General features: G+C 36.9%; 1 protein-coding gene across 1 annotated transcript in view; it reads left to right on the forward strand.

Moving 5' to 3' along the window:
* The first annotated feature begins 1,085 nt into the window (after window positions 1-1,085).
* Window positions 1,086-20,525, forward strand: part of LOC150081159 (mitochondrial glutathione transporter SLC25A40-like) — a 117,446-nt gene continuing 98,006 nt past the window's right edge. Inside the window, exon 1 of the mRNA XM_090381149.1 lies at window positions 1,086-1,344. Within this exon, the coding sequence (XP_090237275.1) occupies window positions 1,236-1,344 (109 nt within the window). The 5' untranslated portion in view covers window positions 1,086-1,235. The remainder of the gene's footprint in view (window positions 1,345-20,525) is intronic.

The raw sequence follows: 20,525 nt of genomic DNA on the forward strand, positions 1-20,525 counted from the left end.
CATTTCTGCATTAGAGGGTCGACTATAATGTGTTTACATTTGTTACAGGTGAAAAAATGGTTGGAAGAATGGTCCATTACAACTGTTAGCTTGCCAGGAAACAGACCGGACCTGAATCCTATAAAGAACTGTTGGCATCACGTGGAATATGCAGTTGCCAGAGAGAAATCAAAGACCCTTTGCGAAATTCAGGAAGCCATAATTCGTGTTTGAAACCACGAACTATCAGTTGATTATCTTCAGAAATTGATGCTGTCAATGTCTCTATGGAGTGCTGCTGTCATCAGGGCCATAGGCGGTTCAACTAAATATTAGTTTGCACCTGGTGAACTTCATTTTGTTTTCCATTTAAAATAATGAACTGAAGCAAATTGAGGGCGTCTGATTACATTTCAGTCGTAATTGTAGAGTTTACAAAAACTGTAGTATAAAGGTTGCAAATGCTCATTTTGGAATATTTTTGAGAGCACTTGTCAAATATTACTTAACTTTGCCTTAACTATTAATAAATATCTTTTGTTTATATTTCTATTTGTGATGCTAGTCATACTATCGCGAAAAAGGGTTAGAAATGTAAAATTCCTAGGTGATGCACTTTCTTTGAACTCCAGTGTACACTAATTAGTGTTTTTCATTGGACTATTTTGAAATTAAAATTTTTAATCAGAAATTTTTTGATACTTAATGATTCAGTAGATGAGAGTTGCCATAATATAAATAGTTCTCTTTGTTTAAAATGTGGAATACATTATGTGTAATAATCTTGTATGGAAAATTTATATTTGATAGTATGAATCAGAGCTGTAATATTTATATGGAAAACTATTTTATGTGATGATTTATAACATGCCAAGGAATTTAATTTTCTGAACAAGTTTATATTTTGCGAACAAATATTTTTGATGACTAAATTGTATTATTATTATTATTATTATTATTATTTTCTTTAGTTATACTTGCTTCAGTTAATAGCAGTGCCAGATAATGTAAGAAAATCAGTCTAGGGGTTAATTAATATATTATTATTTATTGTTTATTCTATGAAAAAATTGCAGTATTACTAAGTGATAGAGTGCGCTGCTGGAATTGGAATAATGCAGCATGCTAGTCGAGGCGATGTTAAATGTTTCTTTTATTAAAATTTTGGTTGGTATGTGTTTAACGTTTTTATGTATATCGAAATGTATAGTTTGATATTATTTTTAATTGGGTATCGTTGATTAGTGTCCACCGTGATGTCCGAAATTAGTTCCAAGCAGCATAGCAATTGGCAACCGCAATGCATCACACCAGTCCAACAGATGATTTCTTCTTGCACAGGTGCTTTTGTTACTTCGTTGTTTGGTAAGATATGTTTTATAGTAATATAGTTTTTCTCAGCTTTGCACTATAAATATCAATGTCTGTTATTTTGTTATTGAGTTGCATTTATTAAATAGTTATTCAGGAAGGAGAATGATGTAGGTAAAGTAAACATTGGCAGTGAGCTGGATGATTTTGTAATAACTGAGAGGAAAGTGGAGGAGAGATTGTTGAGGATAAACATAAAAAAGGCACCTGGGGTGGATGGGATCTATCCAGTTATATTAAAGGAGGCAGCAAAGGAAGTATGCAAACCCCTAGCCATAATTATGAGAGCTTCTTTGGACTCAGGGGAGGTACCCATAGACTGGAGATGTGCAAATGTAACCCCAATTCACAAAGGAGGATCAAAGGCTGACACAAGTAATTATAGACCTGTTAGTTTAACTTCTGTTCCAGGTAAATTAATGGAGGCACTGGTTAAAGAAGCACTGCAGGATCATCTAGACAAGAATTCAGTTATAGCTCAGACGCAGCATGGTTTTGTTAAGGGCAGGTCTTGCCTGACCAATTTGATTGGATACTATGATGTAGTCACAAAAGAACTGGATGCAGGGAATAACTTTGATATTATATATTTGGATCTTAGAAAGGCTTTTGATACTGTTGCACATGGAAGACTGCTGCACAAATTGGAGCAGTGTGGCATTGGAGGCAAATTGCTACTATGGATAAGGGGATGGTTGAGTGGCAGAAGACAGAGAGTGGTAATCAATGGACACTGCTCAACGTGGACTAATGTTATTAGTGGAGTTCCTCAAGGTTCAGTGTTGGGTCCGTTGTTGTTTTCGGTGTTTATGAATGATATTGATGATGGGATATCAAGTTTAATGTCCAAGTTTGCAGATGATACAAAGGTTGGCAGGGTCGTTAAGGACACTACTGACGCTATGCTGCTGCAACAGGATCTGGAAAGGTTGAACAGATGGGCTGAGAGGTGGCAAATGAAGTTTAACATTGACAAATGTAAAGTACTACATATGGGAAACAGTAACCCCAGAGCAACGTATCAACTCTGCGGTACTGCACTGACAGTGGTGGAGAATGAAAAGGACCTGGGGGTAATTGTGCAGGGAGATATGAAGTTCTCTGAGCAGTGCAGACGAGCTGCAAGAGTAGCTCATGGTGTCTTGTCAATGATATACAGGAATTTTTCTAGCAGGGATAAGGAGGTGATTATTCCCTTGTATAAGGCAATGGTTAGGCCACATCTTGAGTACTGTATACAGGTCTGGAGGCCTCATTTCAAGAAGGATGTAGAGCTGCTGGAACGGGTACAGAGAAGGGCAACAAGATTAGTAAATGGAACAAAGGGTTGCTCTTACGAAGAAAGGCTTAAGTTTTGCAAATTACAGAGTCTGGAGACTAGGCACCGGCGAGGTGATCTGATAGAGGTGTATAAGGCCTTAAATGGTTTGAGCATGCTCAATGCCAATGGGATTCTTCATCTTTCTCAGAATAATCACCTCAGAGGGCATAAATTCAAATTGAGGAAGGACGGATGTCGGATAGATGTGCGGAAATTTGCCTTTGGCCAGCGGGTGGTTGGTTGGTGGAACCGACTTCCATCACTTGTTGTTGAAGTTGATAGCCTAAACAAATTTAAAGCTCAACTGGACAGGTATTTCGAACGAACGGAGGGGTGAAATGGGAGTGGGTTTTTTTTTTTTTTTTTTTTTTTTGGCTGATGCTGAATAAGCTTGCTTTCTTGCATCGTATGCCTCTACTAATGCTAATGCTAGTTTGGTAATAAAGCCTGTCTCCCATGCTATTACACCGCTGTTAAACAAGACTAAATATATCCTAATTAGCTTGGTTTATTATCTCTTTTGTGAACAACAAAAAAAACCAAAAAACTTCTCATTTCACCCATCCCGTCACTCCAAATATTTGTCTAGTTCAGCTTTAAATTTATTTAAGCTATCAACTTCCACAACAACAGATGGTAGTCTCTACCTGCTGGCTAAAGGCAAACTTCGGCACATCTGTTGTACAACTATCTTTCCTCAATTTGAATCTATGCCCCATCAGGCCCTTAATCTGAGCAAGTGGAAGTATCTCATCAGCATTGAGCCTTTCAAGGCCTTATACAACTCAATCAGATCACCTCACAGGTGCCTAGTCTCCAGATGCTGCAACTTGCAAAACTTAATCCTCTTGGTAAGAGCACTCCTTTGTTCCTCTCACCAATCTTGTTGCCCTTCTCTGTACTCGTTCTAGGAACTCTACCTCCTTTGAACCCCCCTTCATGAATTGGGGATATATTTGTACATTTCCAGTCCATGGGGACCTCACCTGAATCTAAGGATGCTATCATAATTATGGCTGAGTTTGCTTACTTCCCCCCCCACTGCCTCCTTCAATATAACTGGATAAATTCCATCTGTCCCATATGTGTAACTTCAACAATTTCTCCTCCACTTTGCTCTCTGTTATTACAAAATCATTTTGCACCCTGTTAGAGTTTAGTAAACTTCTGTCCTCCCCTTCCTTACAGAATTCCTAATGTGTGAATGTAGATGGAAAATACTCATTCAGTTTGTCAGCTGTCTGAGCAGGATCATCAACAGTCGAACCACCAACATCAAGTGGACCAATCTGATTCATTCCCTTTGTTCTAGAGTTTACATAAGACAAGAAAGGAGTCTTTGTTGTTTTTCTTTGCATCCTCTGCCAAGGATTTCTTGTAATCTTCTTTTGCTTGCCTAACTTCATTTGTGACTTGAATTAAGAATAATAACAACCATAAAAATTTAAACAGCTGTGTAGTTTTTGTGGTTTGGAAAGAAAAGAAAAAACATAAGCTATCAAAATTGAAAATGCATGAATGACATGAAAGAGCATTCATGTTCTTCATATCAAATAATAGTGTCTAGTTCACTGATGTGATTACAGGTGAAACAAAATCTGAAAGATTGCAAACTGTCATCTACATAAAGAGAGGAAGAGTTATTTTATTATTATTAGTAGTGGCAAATGGTGAAAGCAGCAAACATAGCATTAGCTAAAAAAAAAAAAAACATTATCCACCTCACCTGACAATCCTATCTATAATATATCTAATTCTTCCTTAAATTTATTTAAACTACTTACCCTTACAACACCAGATGGTAGTTTATTCCAACAGTCAATTCCTCTCTGGCTGAAAGCAAATTTGCACACACTATCCTGCAGCCATCCATTTTTTTTTTTTTTTCCAATTTAAATTTGGCCCCTTATGTGTGTTTGTGTGTGTTGCCAGAGAAGGAGTAAGACTACCATCGTCATTAAATATGCTCAATCCATTTAAAGCTGTAGTAGTAGTGGCAAATGATGCAAAGCCGACCGGGCTAGCCAGGTGGGTAAAGTGCCTGCCTGGCAACCCAAAGGTCGCGGGTTCGATTCCCGCCTCGGGCTTGGATCAAAGTACTGCAAAAACCTTGGGAGGTGCATTATGGCCACAGAAGCCTATGCGCCAACAACTACCAAAAAAAAAAAAAAAAAAAAAATGATGCAAGAAAGCAAGCTTGTATACTATCAGCCAAACAAAAAGAAAACACTACACACTTCAACCATCCATATCCCCCCAAGAATTTGTTTGTCTAGCTCTTCCTTGAATTTATTCAAGCCATCCATTTCCACAAGAGATGGAAGCCTGTTCCTCCAATCGACCACTCACTGGCTGAAGGCAAATTTCTGTGCATCTATCCTGCAATCATTCTTCCTCAACTTAAATTTATACCCCTTCACATGTCTCGGCAAGAGGAAGAATGCCATTCACATTCAGCTTACTCAATATGTTCAAGACCTTAAACACCTCACTCACCCCCACAGGTGCCTAGCCTCGGGATGCTACAATTTGCACAGCTGAAGCCTTTCTAGGTAAGAGCACTTTTGTTTCCTTAACTAATCTGGTTGCCCTTCTCTGCACTTCCAGCAGATCTACATCCTTACTAAAGTGAGACTTCCAGACCTATATATAATACTCTAGATGCGGCCTAACCATGGCTTAACAAAGGGATAATCGCCTCCTTATCCCTACTAGCAAAGTTTCTGTATATCATTAACAAAACTCCATGAGCTACTCTGGCAGCACATCTGCACTGCTCTGAGAATTTCATATCTGACTGTACAATTAACCCCAGGTCTTTTTCATTTTCTACTACCCTAAGTGTAGTTCCACACGGTTGATAGTTACTCTGAGATTACTGCTACCTATCTGCAGTATAGTCAGTCCTTGTATAGTACGATAGTTGTGTTCCTAGAAACCCTCGTGCAATAGGGTTAGGTGCCGACCACCCAAGATTTAACACACATTTGTAACCAAAACATTACCAAACACAATAAATAATTGTAATATAATACTTATGTATTTTATTACGTAATAAAATATTGCTAATGCTTTTGCTTCTATCTTAAGCAAACTTGTTCTTTGTTTGATTTTCTATTCAAACGGATGATAGCCATTCCATCTCATCCAATTCTGTGTCTTGATCTAACAGATTTTATTACACTTTGAGTTGTTCCTGCTATTAAAGTTGTTTTTATTTTCTCTGCATTCTTCCTAATTCTCGGCATTGCCTCATTTAGGCCTGTAGCATGTACAATATCACATGGTCTTTCATTTCGCTTAGTGTTTCACAATTTCATATTTTTTCTCTATTGACAGAGGCGGACTGGCCATAAGGCTTACTGGGGAAACCCCGGTGGGCTGGAGGCCAGTATGATTTTGGCCATAAACACTAGTATGAGGTTGCTACAAATTTTCCGGCTAATAATTTTTGACCCATTCCACCTCTGTCTATCGACTGCTTTTCTTTTTCTCTCTGAATCCATAGTGTCTTCACCAGGATGCTTGCTTTTCACACTTTTTAAGTATTTTACTTATTTTTAGGGAATAAAGCACAATTATAAAATGAGGAGGCACGCTTGATACACATTAACAAAGCTACGCGTGTGTAGCAACTGAATAAACAACACCGTAAAGGCAAAGATATACTATTAACACCCCACTAGCTCACATTTTCTAAAGCACATTTCTGGGGGTTACTACCATAAAACAATAAGAACAATTTCCAGTTGCATTTCTGCTAGTGGAATCTGTTATAAACTGGTGGTCAACTCGATCTAATTGCATTTGCGATAATACCGATAGCTGGAATTGTGTGGGTTTTTACGTTATTATGGTGAAATGTGTTTCCCTTTCACTGATATAAAAACATAAATACATTTTCAGAATCTCTTCATTCCTATCGTGTTGTGTCAGTTGGGGTGATTCCAAGTTCGACTGCCATTTCTTGTAAACACAAAGGCAAATCATGCATAAGCGAATTCAGTTTGTCTTATATACGATATCGTTCCCCTATTTATAAATAGTGTATGATCGAATTCGTGTAGTGTAAACAAGTGTTATACGAGGACTGACTGTACTTACATTCGCCAATGTTAAACTTCAACTTCCATTTCTCAGCTCATTGACCTAATTTTTCAAAATCTTGTTGAAGTAGCATACCATTGTTACTGTCATTAACCACTCTGCCCACTTTTGTATCATCTGCAAACTTTGAAATTGAGCCTGCTATTCTGTCATGAATATCATTGATAAATCTTGAAAACAACTATGGACCCAACATTGAACATTTCCCCGAGGAACACCACCAATAACATTAGTCTACAAAGAGCAGTTCCCATTGATAACCATTTTCTGTCTTCTTATGCTTAAGTATCCCTAGCATTAACTAGCCCTTAATGCCATTGCTCCAATTTACACAGCAGGCTTTTATTGGTATTAGTAGAGGCATGTGATGCAAGAAAGCAAGCTTATATATATCATAAGCCAAAAAAAAAAAGAAGAAAAACCTTCCCATTTCTCCTATCCGTTAACTCTAAATGTTTGTCTAGTTCTGCCTCGAATTTATTTAAGTTGTCAACTTCTACAACAACAGATGGAAGTTTGTTCCAGCAATCAGCCACCCACTGGCTAAAGGCAAATTTCTGCACATCTTTTTTACAACTCTTTCCTCAATTTGAATTTGTTCCCTGAGGCAACCACTCTGGTCAAGAGGAAGAATCTCATCAGCATTGAGTGGTAATCCTCCAGTTTAGCATTATGCGTCACGGTCAGCTTCAACCTGTTGTGTATCGTATTCTGATGGAGCATGCACGTTGCTCACTGAATTAAAAATAACAAAAAATAAGATCATTCAGTAATAATTTATATACTTTTAATCTATTTTCAGAAAGAATTTAAAATAATTTTATACATTTTCAGAAATAATAATGAAATCTAAGAACTTTCAGTAATTGTATGCTTTTAACATGTTTAATGCATCACGGCCAGATCACAAGTTACTATGAGTTCCAACTTTACTGAGCATGCGTGGCGCTCACTGTATCTGCGGGTTTATATGCTGGGAATTGTCACAGAGCATGCATGACTCTCACTGTATTCTGCCAGTCTATATACTGGCAGTGTACTCGCAGTATATGTATATTTTTTCTCGTATCTGTATTCTGGGTAAATAGCTATTTCAACACTTTTTCAGAAAGAATAAAAAACATTTTCCTGTATAAGAATTATACAGGGAAGTGTTTTTCTATATAAGAATATTATATAGGAAAGAATTATATTTTCCTATATAAGAATTATAAAGACAGTAATAGAAATAGATAATTATTATTAATTTTAATTAATTATAACACTGACATTTTGTATTATCATAAAAATAATGTGAATATATTTTGTAATTATTTGTATATACAGTGAAACTTCCCTTTAACGGACAGCCACGGGGAATGAAAATCTGTCCGTTAGAGAGAGGTGTCCGCTAACAAGAAGTCTGAGGGAGAAAAAAAAAAGAAAGAAAGAAAAATCGTTAAACGTTTAATGTAAAATTAAATTAAAATATATACAGATTTTGCACAATATTTTTGTAAATAATATACATACAATTGTGCTATGCATATTATGACTTAATCTTAAGAAAAATACATACAGTAATCACTTATTTTCTTCTGCACCTTCTTCCGGCTGATAATTTTGTTTTCAACATTTGTTTGGAGTGAAGAAACCATCGAAAGTCCTTCAGTATCTTCTTCAGCGGCGTAAAACATTTTTAAACGATTGATTTGTATGAGCGCTTCTTCTATTTTCATCGGTGGTTCGTCGTTAATATGTTCTTCGACAGAATGACCTCCGTCCATTTCTTCATCCTCATGAGGAACTTCTTGAAAAATATCGATGATAATGTCGTTGATATCTAGAGCACCATCTTCTGTAGTGAGGTTTGAGTCTGTATCTTTGTAGCCAGCGTCACTTGTAGCTGAAGTATCGTACATTATCAATAGATGTTGAAGTTCTTGTTCTTCTTGGTGCTCCACATTGCTGTTCACAACTTCAATTTTTGCGTTTGAGAAGCCAGACTTTACAAAACAGTTCACGACAGTTTGTTTTCTAATTGCGTTTACTGAAGAGGAAATCCATTGAATCGCATCTAGGATGCTGATTTTCTTTGCAAGGTCACTTGCACATGTTACATCGTTCATGTTTTCAATGAGATGTCTTAAAACACGTTTTCTGTAGTGAAGTTTAAAATTTTTTATTATCCCTTGATCCAAGGGCTGACACTCTGCAGATGTGTTTGGTGGCAAAAAAACGATTTGAATGTTGGACAATTCAATGTGCGGGTGAGATGCAGCATTATCCAGGAAAAGAATAATTTTTCTGTTTTGACGAATCATGTTTGGGTTAAAGTGACTTATCCATTCGCTCATGATATCTCGTGTCATCCACGATTTTTTATTAGACTTCCAGTCAACATTCAAAAGATTCAACTTTATGCCCTTGAAACAACGAGGATTTTGTGGTTTTCCTATAATAAGAGGTTGTTCAAAGTCTCCCAGCATATTTGTACACAATAGTACAGTCAAGCGTTCCTTCGAAATTTTTCCGCCCTGGCACTTTTCGTTTTTTAGACTCATTGTTTTTTCAGGAAGAGCTTTAAAAAACAACCCTGTTTCGTCACAGTTGTAAATATCCTTAGCTTCAAAATCACGACTTAACTCTTCCAATTTGACAGTCCACTCTGTTACAATCCCAGTATCAACAGATCCACCTTCACCACTTACGGTTTTCCAAGAAATTTTATGCCGAGTTTTGAACTTGTCTACCTATCCCGCAGAAGCTTTGAACTCATTTACTCCCATAGATTTCGCAACCTCCAAAGCCTTTTCCCTAATAATAGGCCCATTAATGGGAATTTTTTTAGCACCTGCGCGACAAAACCATAACATTGTCAATTTGAAGTCCAAAAGTATTCGGGAATGATTTTTGAACGTGATCATTTCCGTGTTGCCAAAATTGTTTGAGCAGTTCATTTTTTTTCTTTAGGATGTCGCTTACCTGCGTCTTCCCGATTTTGAATTTTGCAGCGAGATTGTGAACACTATTTTTTTGCCGATCATACGCATTAATGAGTTCGACTTTATCTTTTAAAGTTAAATGTTTACGAGAAGACATTGTGCACTTCACACGACACTGAACAAAACTGAAAACAGAAACTCAAAAGACGAAAGGCCGACCAAATTCACCCCGCCCCCTGCACACACACCGAATTCATCAGAAGTTTTACACGTGCCTTAAAAATTCTTGAAAAGGGTTTAGAACCGCGACGTAAACCTTGATAAAATTCAGAGAATCGGAAATAGAAAATAGATTGAGGCAATATGTGGAAGAAAAGTTCCTAGAAAAAGGGCCGTGAACTCTCCCGCAGTCCGTTATGTGGAGATCAAATTAAGTGCTAATCTAAACGAAACAGTGCAGATTGCCTGTCCGCGTCCGTTACAGAGAATGTCCGCTAGACAGAAGCTGCAAACACGTTAAAACCAATGGAGGTGAGTTGGGGAATTTGAAAATGTCCGTTGTAGAGAGATGTCCGTTAACGAGAGGTGTCCGTTAGGAGAAGTTTCACTGTATTTGTAAAAATTTGTCTTTATTGCACATACCAATTAATGTATAAAACACTTGCCTTTCAATCGTAAGGCACTTGTCCTGACGTTAATTATTAACACTGCAATGTGCGACATATACAAATTATTGCAAACATATTAGCATTAGTAGAGGCATATGATGCAAGAAAGCAAGCTTATGCAGCATCAGCTAAAAAAAAACACTTCCACTTCACCCCTCCCTTCGTTCGAAATACCTGTCCAGCTGAGCCTTAAATTTATTTAGGCTATCAACTTCCACAACAAGGGATGGAAGTCTGTTCCACCAACCAACTACCCGCTGGCTTAAGGCAAATTTCAGCACATCTATCATACATCTGTCTTTCCTCAATTTGAATTTATGTCCTCTCAGGTGATTATTCTGAGCAAGAGGAAGAATCCCATCAGCATTGAGCATGCTCAAACCATTCAAGGCTTTATACACCTCTATCAGATCACCTCGCCGGTGCCTAGTCTCTAGACACTATAATTTGCAAAACTTAAGCCTTTCTTCGTAAGAGCAACCCTTTATTCCATTCACTAATCTTGTTGCCCTTCTCTGTACTTGTTCCAGCAGCTCTACATCCTTCTTGAAATGAGGCCTCCAGACCTGTATACAGTACACAAAGTGTGGCCTGACCATTGCCTTATACAAGCCAATAATCACCTCCTTATCCCTGCTAGAAAAATTCCTGTATATCATTGGCAAGACACCATGAGCTACTCTTGCAGCCCATCTGCACTGTTCAGAGAACTTCATATCTGCCTGCACAATTACCCCCGGGTCCTTTTCATTCTCTATCACTGTCAGTGTAGTACCACAGAGTTGATACGTTGCTCTGGGGTTGCTGTTTCCCATATGTAGTACTTTACATTTGTCAATGTTAAACTTCATTTGCCACCTCTCAGCCCATCTGCTGAACCTTTCCAGATCCTGTTGCAGCAGCATATCATCAGTAGTGTCCTTAACAACCCTGCCAACCTTTGTATTGTCTGCAAACTTGGACATTAAGCTTGGTATACCATCATCAATATTATTTATAAATACAGAAAACAATGGACCCAACACTGAACCCTGAGGGACTCCACTAATAACATTAGTCCATAATGAGCAGTGTCCATTGATTACCACTCGCTGTCTTCTCCCCCTCAACCACCCCTTTATCCGTAGCAGCAATTTGCCTCCAATGCCACACTGCTCCAATTTGGGCAGCAGTCTTCCATGTGCAACAGTAGCAAAAGCCTTTCTAAGATCCAATTATATAATATCAAAGTTATTCCCTGCATCGAGTTCTTTTGTGACTGCATCATAGTATCCAATCAAATTGGTCAGGCAAGACTTTCCATGCTGTGTCCGAGCTATAACTGAAGTCTTGTCTAGGTGATCCTGCAGTGCTTCTTTAACTAGTGCCTCCATTAATTTTCCTGGAACAGAAGTTACACTCACAGGTCTATAATTACTTGTGTCAGCCTTTGATCCTCCTTTGTGAATATACAAATAATCACAAAGTATATTTATATTATTTTTAGGTAATACAAAATATCAGTGTTATAATTAATTAAAATTAATAATAATTACCTATTTCCATTATTGTTTTTATAATTACGTTTATTTTATTATTTTTGTAATGAAATTCTTACATAGTCAGGAAATTGTTTTTTATTCTTTCTGAAAACACGTTGAAATAGCTATTTTCCCGGAATACAGATAAGATTAAAAAAAATTACTGTGAGTACGTAGTACATTGGCAGTATATAGACCAGCAGATACAGTGAGCGTCACGTGTGCTCAGTCAAGTTGGAGCTGATGGTAACTTGTGATCTGGCCATGATACGTTAAACACGTTTAAATTATACAACAATTACTGAAAGTTCTTAGATTTCATTATTTTTTCTGAAAATATAGAAAATTAATTTAAGTTCTTTCTGAAAACAGATTAAAGGTATATAAAAAATTACTTTGATAGTATAAACCAGAACTTTGATGCTCAATACTTTCTACGTTGGTTTCAATATTTGTAAAAGAATAAGAGAAGTTTATGTTAATATGATACGTAGAACACTTCTGTATGATACTTTCCAGAAATTAAAACGAATATAACATTACAGTAAAAATTAAATTGAAAACAATTGAAAAATTGAAAATTGTTTTTTTAATTCTTTTACAAATTAAAAATTTAAGTAAAAAATTAATTTAAAAAATTTAACGAAAATATTGCAAAATGATTTTCCTTCCTATCATTTTTGTTTTGGAATATTTTCTTTAAATTCTTTGAATTAATTTTTTACTTAATTGATTTTTAATTATGTTTAATTGTTTTCAATTTAATTTTTACTGTAATGTTATATTTGTTTTAATTTCTGGAGAGTATAATACAGAAGTGTTCTACGTGTCATATTGAAGTAAATTTCACTTATTCTTTTAAAAATATAAAAAATTACTGAAAGATCATGTTTAATTCAGCAAGCGCCACGTATTCTCCGTCAGAATTACAGGTTCGGTGACAAGTCAACTGTTCCATCAGAATACGATTAATGATAGATTGGAGCTGACGGTGACTTGCGAGCTGAATGTTACGCATGATGCTAAACTGAAGGATTTCCTGGAGCTTGCTGAAACCATTCAATGCCTTAACACCTCAATCAAATCACCTTGCAGGTGCCCAGTCTCCAGACATTCCAATTTGTAGAACTTTAGTCTTTCTTTGTAAGAGCAACCCTTTTCCATTCACCAATCTCGTTGCCCTTCTCTGAGCTCGTTTCAGGAGCTCTACATCCTTACTAAAATGAAGCCTCTGAACCTGTATACAGTACTCAAGGTGTAGCCTGACCATTGCCTTATACAAGGGGATAATCACCTCCTTATCCCTGCTAGAAAAATTCCTATATATCATTGACAAGACCACATAAGCTACTCTTGCAGACTGTCTGCATTGCTCAGAAAACTTCATATATGACTGTAAATGTGTTGGCCGTGTGTTTTGTTTTTGCATCCTTTAGTTAAGTGATTTTTGTGTTGTGCTTTGACATAAATTTATATAAAACTAATACAATTTCCATATAAAGTATTAATAATAAGAGGTTATAGTGAATGTTTACAGCAAAATAAAGAATGATGTTTAGTGATATATTAGGATGGTTTATGGACTAGGGGCACTAGTAGAAATACCCTACAACCATAATGGAATGTAGATAAGTAGATTGTGGAAGAAATGGAGAAAAGCTGACAAAACTGGAAGTAGTAACAATGGAAAAAATCATAGGTACCTGAAAAATAAAAGTAATATATTAACAATAGTACTTAATGCTGTTGATCCGATGATTTTAACTTCAAGACCAGCCTGCCAAAAACAAATGAAATATAGCAAGAAGTAAGGCCTCTGTTTCTGATATGAAATATACATAGCACAGGGTTAAAGTAATGAAACCAAGTTGAAAAAGCGAGTGCAGAAGCCAGACTGAATGTGGTGGTAAGTAAGAAGTTGACATGTATTTCATAGCCGACCTGACAGAGACTGAAAAACAAAAAAGGATAAAAAGAAAAGAAAATATTGCAAACTAAGCAAGAGGAATTTAGAACGAAGGACCAAGACAAAGAAAGGCAACACTGTGGTGTCGAGCTCCCCAACACTTGCTCATTTTATGTTGCATTATAGCCCTAGTTGCTGATGTGCCATTAAAGAGCAAACAACCAACCAACCAATCGGCTCATTTTGCGTTAATGTCATATTCGTTTTAATTTCTGGAGAGTATCATGCAAAAGTGTTCTACATACCATATTGACTTAAATTTCTCTTATTCTTCTACAAATATTGAAATTAACGTAGAGCATATTGAGTATCTTAGCTCTGGTTTATACAGTGCATTCCGATTAATTGGGGGGCACCGGTTTATACAGTGCATTCTGGTTAATTGGGGCATCACGGCAGCCACTTATTTTGGGCAAATTGTGAAGAACAGAAACAAAACAAATATTTAGCCTGAATTTGTTCCGCTTATTTGGGCCAACTCGCCACTTAATTGGGGAAATGAAGGTCTGGATTGAACAATAAACTATATTTAGATGGCACGCACAAACATCTAAATATAGTTTATTGAACAATAAACTAATTTAGATGGTTCGTAACAAAGAGATCATGCGGGCAGCAGCCGAATCAGTTATTGCGAAGTCGTGCTGTACAGTGGTTGTTTTACATTTGTTCTGTGTCGTGGTAATCGGATTCTGAAAAAATTTTGCTTGCAGTTGTTTACGATCACACTAGGTATATATGTATACATCTTGTGGGTTAGAATAGATTAAAAACTGTACCAAACAGTGCACTGATTTTGGTTCCCCCCCCCCCCCTTTTTTCAGTACATTTAAGACCCCTGTCAAGATGTCACGTAAAGATTTGTCGCTTTCAGAAAAAAATCGCTATTCTTGACAAGATAAAGTCAACCTCCTAACATCAGTCATCATCAGCTAGCGGAGATAATAAAGGTGCCAAAATCTACAATTTCACGACTGCTACAGCAACAAGAAAAACTTAGAGAGGAGTGGACATTGCGTGTGGATTTAAAGAAAACATCTCATAAGCGAAAGAGGGAAGGCAAAGATCAAGACGTCAAAGTTGCTTTGAATCAATGGTTTTCCACTGTATCTAAACGAGGAGTGCGTGTAGCGGCCCTATGCTAAAAACCAAGTCAGAAGAGTTGGCCAAAAAAGCTAGGTCATGTAAATTTCAAAGCGACGGATGGTTGGTTGTCTCGATGGAAGTGTAGACGTGACATTAGTTACAAAAAAGCACATGGCGAGAAGGATGCTGAGCAATGGAAATCTGAAAAACTGCCAGAGTTGCTTAAAAAATTTAATGGGGATGACATTCACAACGCCGATGAAACAGGTCTGTATTATTGTGCTACGCCGGATGGTTCCCTCAGTTATCAACACATAACACTGTCCGGTTCAAAGAAAGCACTGGATCGTGTAACAGTGCTGCTGAAACATGTCAGGAAATGATAAACTCAAACTTTTGGTTATTGGTTAAAGTGCCAAACCTCGTTGTTTCAAGGGGCTTACAATAGGCAGTTTGCCAGTTTCGTATTATGCCAATAAGAAGGCATCCGTGGATGACCACGTATATTTTTACGCAATGGCTAATGAACTGGGACACAGAAGTCCAGAAAAATTCTGTTGATATTGTACAACTGCACCACACATTCTAATGTAGCTGGTTTAAAAAATATTGAACCAGAATTTTTACCCCCTAACACCACATCCTTGATGCAGCCTATGGATGTGGGAATTATAAAAAATTTGAAGACCTATTATCGCGGAAAGCTGGTTAATCACATCCTTGAAGCAATTGAGGAAATTCTGCTGATATCATCTTCAAAATCAATAGAGATTAGTGCAAAAGTTTCAGTGTTAAAAGTTGTACAATTTATCGCCGATAGCTGGCGAGGAATAAGCAGCAAAACAATTCGGAATTGTTTTGCTAAATGTGGTTTCACGACTAATTGTGATTCAGATGCTATAAGCTGTACAGAAAATGAAATGGCTTTGGAACTGCAACAGGTCCAAAATTGTGAAGAATTTTTAACGATTGACGATAACCTTCAATGCCACGATGAAAATGAAGATTATGAGGAAATGATTATTAAACAAATTGCGGCAAAACACTCAGAGACACCAAAAGACCAAGAAAATGATGATGATGATATACCTAAGCAAGTGACTAACCAGGATGCCAGGAAATGTATCGCTGAATTGAGATGTTATTTCATGCAGGAAGGCAATGAAGGCAGTCCTTTATCAGCATTAGATACCTGCGCCGACTTTGTTCAATTGCAGTCTATAAAGAGAACACGTTAGGGTACACTTCATAAATTTTTTCAAAGTAAAAACCCTTAAGTAATGTGTAACCATTGCTTGACACGGATATTATTCTGTACTGTATCTTCATTTTACATATATACATACGTACATTTTGTTTGCTTTTAGCTTTAGTTATTTTTAAATAAATGTTTACACCAATATAACTTAAATACAGCGTGCTTCTTTAAAGCACGCTGTATTTAAGTTACAGTATTTAAAGAACCACGCTGTATTTAAGCTACGCTTAAATACAGCGTGGTTCTTTAAATACCACATTCCCTTTATTTTAATGATACTTTTTTGCCTCCGTTAGAATGTGCTTTTCAGCTCATTAAAATTTCGCTTAATTGGTCCAAAGTGTCCCAATTAACCGGAATCAACTGTACTATCAAATTCTATATAATATCGGTGTAACACCCAGGGGCTCACATCTGATGAGTATGGGCTTGGCACACCCAGGATCCTGAGCTGGATATCATCATTCTTCTTTTTCTTGGTGATTCTGTTCTCTCTCTCTCTCTCTCGGTAATTCAGAAAATTTTTTTTTTTTTTTTTTTTTGGCTGGTAAGCCTCAGGCTTCCTTGCACCATATGGCTAATGATAATAATAAGTTTAACTACATACGTAGTGTAATGGCATCATTTAGATTTTATTTCGTATTGTGGCTACTTCAACAAGATACCAGGTATTGCACTACTTCAAATAAATTATACTTATCTAGTAGAGGAGACTACTGTTATTTATTCTCATTGGGCACCACCACCCAGATGGACAGCGTTATTTATTTGAAGTAGTGCAGTACCTAATATCTCATTGTGAAGGTAGCCACAATCAAAATATCATTATCTTCACCATTTGGCATCTCTCATATTTTGGAATTAACTTCACAACCTTGATGCAGGTCTGCATTACCAGGGTACCTGCCTACCCACTGATGAGTGAGCTAACAAGCTCTGAAACACATCTTGGTGGTGGTGGTGCCTACTGAGAATAAATAACAGTAGTTTTTTCTACTAGAGAAATGTTATTTATTTGCAGTAGTGCAATACCTGGTATCTCTTTGTGAAGGTAGCCACAATATGAGATAAAATCTAAACAGTGCAGTTACACTGTAGTTAAACTTATGGTAAACTATGGTGTATTTACACTGATATTATATAGTTAATTTCACCCCATAATGTATTATGCCTTGAGCATTTAGTCTTCAAAATATTATCTTCACCATTTGGCATATCTCATGTTGTGGAATTAACTTCGCAACAGCATACGTGGAACGGTTGAACGATACAATGGGCCGTAAAGGATAATTCAATTTATGCAGTTTAACAATACTGGAAATGTGGGGGAAAACATCGTTGCGTATGCCAATTCATTGAAGGGTGCTTAAACAAATTTAAGTTTTGCATATGTGAATTTATCTGCATTTCTGGTCAACATCATTTCACCTCTTATGAGGCTTTCAAAATTTCGACTATATAAAACTGAACAAGCGCATGAACATATCAATTCCATTACCATTTCAGACAGTGATATTCTTGCATCCTTTATACACAAACGTACACATTGAAGGAGCTTTGCAAGCCTTAAGGGAATTGCTAACTGCAGATGACATTTTGATTAAACGGACTAACTTAAATATTAGTAGTATTTTGGAACTCACGTCATTCTTAATTAAAGCAAAACAATTTCATTTTCAGGACAAAATTTACGAACAGGTATACAGTCTCCCTATGGCTCTAGGTATATCAGCCCCATTGTCAGAAATTTATTTGGCTTCCATCAAACAAAAAGTGCTTCAACCGTTTCCTTCTAATCTTAGACTTTACATTAGATATGTGGATGACATTCTTCTAATTGGTAACAAGGAAACTATTGATGTATTGCTTAACACATTCAACACGATACACGGGAGACTAAAGTTTATCCTCAAAATGGAATTAGATAATTCAATCAATATCTTAAACCTTTCCATTTATAAAGTGGACACAGGATTTACAGGAAAAAAACATACATGGGTAAATTCCTACATTTTCATTTGCATAATCCTCTATACATTAAAGAATCTATACTTTTTAACCAGATCCATAATGAGGTTAAATATAGTTATATACAGGATGATTTTGGTGTCAAACTTAAATATCTCATGAAAAATTCTTAGATAGGATGTATCCACTACAGTTGATAAATGATACCATTTTCAAGGTTAATATCAGAATTAATAGCCCACGGAAATGCAACAGTCATCATGATGGAAAACCAGGAACCCAAGTCGTTCTCCCTTACCACAGGCAATTCGCGAAATGCCTTCGGCAAGTCTTTGCAAACACAAATATAACCATAGTTTTTTCGTCATATAATAAACTAGGTTCCAAATTCGCTACATATAGAACAACACACAAATACACTACACAGGATTATAATAATATTATAAATCTAATTCAATGCCAAATTGAATTAGATTTATTCAATTAGAATTAGAAGTACCAAATTTAGTCGTGGGAGCACCATGACTAAATTTGGTACTTCCAAAATCTCTAATATGTGCACGTACTATCATTTTAATAGTTTTAAGTCTAACCTATCTAGTACAGAGTTAACACAGCATGTTCATTCCCATAACCATAATCCACTGATTGATTCAGGTATTACTATAATTAAATTGGAATCTAATTATAAAATTCTTCAAAATAAAGCTTTAGTTATTGGATGGTTTTGTTGACACACATCATTGAACATACAAAGGGTACTAGGAAAGTTTTGCAATATGACGCAACAATGAATCACAGGAAGCTGCTTGTTGCTACATGTTGAGACTTGTTCATACGTGCATAGTAGCCGCCGCGCCAAGTCGATGGGCTCAGTTATTCATTAGTAGTGAGAGTGTAAAGTGCTTGCGATGGCATCGTGGTCACGAAATGAGATAAGGACAGTTTTGCGGTATAATTTTGTGCGTGGTTTAACCATAGACCAGTGCTTAGAAGAAATGACTCTTGCACTAGATGATGATTGTCCACATCGTACAACGATATTTAGGTGGTATAGAGAATTCCAAAGGGGAAATTTCACTCTGGAGGATTCTGAGAGGCCGGGAAGGCCACGAACGTCAGTTACGGAGGAAAATGTTACTGCTGTGAGGAAAATGCTTGACGAAAACAGGCGAGTGACCTACCAACAGATAGAGGATACTTTGGGCCTAAATGCACCAGCAATTCGTTCGATTCTGCAAGATCATTTGCACGTGAAGAAACTTTGTTCTCTCTGGGTGCCGCATCAACTGACTGAAGAGCAGATGACACGACGCGTGACTTGGTGCCGGGAGATGTTGAAAAAGTTTGATAAGGGACAATCTCGGTATGTGAACAACATCGTGACAGGTGACGAGACTTGGCTGTACTATTACGATCTGCCAACCAAGGCCCAAAACAAAGTTTGGGTCTTTGATGATGACGACACACCCGTAATTGTCAGAAAATCCCGATCTGTAAAGAAGAAAATGATAGCTGTATTTTTCAAATCGAATGGAATTGTGGAACGTGTCGTTTTGGACATGCAGAAGACAGTCACAGCTAAGTGGTATACTGAACAATGCCTGCCTAAAGTCATTGGATCTATGAAGAACCTGCGGCCAAAGTCAAGAATGGACACCTGGTACCTCCATCACGATAATGCTCCAGCTCACCGCGCCAAAGCCTGCACCGAATATTTGACCACGACAGGACTGAAACTTCTCGAGCACCCTCCCTACAGTCCAGACCTTGCTCCCTGCGACTTTGCACTGTTCCCGCATGTGAAAATGAAGCTAAAAGGGAGGCGGTTTTCCAGTGATGAGGACCTTCTACGGGCTTGGGACAACGAGTGTGCTTTAGTCCCTAGTGAAACTTGGCAGAACTGGTTTAAAGATTGGTTTCGGAGGATGGAGAGGTGTATTGAATGTAGAGGAAATTACTTTGAAAAAATTAAATAAACAAAGCTGTATTGCAAAACTTTCCTAGTACCCTTTGTATTAAACACAAAACTCCCATTCAACCTCTCCCCTATTTGGGACTTGGCACAAATAAAGTTCCCACATGCTCTGAATTGCATCTTGGTAATAGCTCTTCTTATTAATAACGTTCGCATTCCTCTTCTCACAAAGCTAATGAAGACGAATATCGATGCTTTTGCACAACTATTGGCTTTTCATTAATAATTAATCTATTCAAGGTTATTACCACCTTTACAATTTTAATTGACAACCATGAAATGGAATGTACATTCTCTTTCTTATGCGCATATTTTAATGGGTTTAATTAATTTCATGTTTTAATTTTTTAAAATTTAAATTGAACCACGGCTTCAGTAA

The sequence above is a fragment of the Mastigoproctus giganteus genome, chromosome 9 (assembly GCF_048544385.1).
Source record: "Mastigoproctus giganteus isolate SK-2022 chromosome 9, ASM4854438v1, whole genome shotgun sequence".
Lineage (NCBI taxonomy): Eukaryota > Metazoa > Arthropoda > Arachnida > Uropygi > Thelyphonidae > Mastigoproctus > Mastigoproctus giganteus.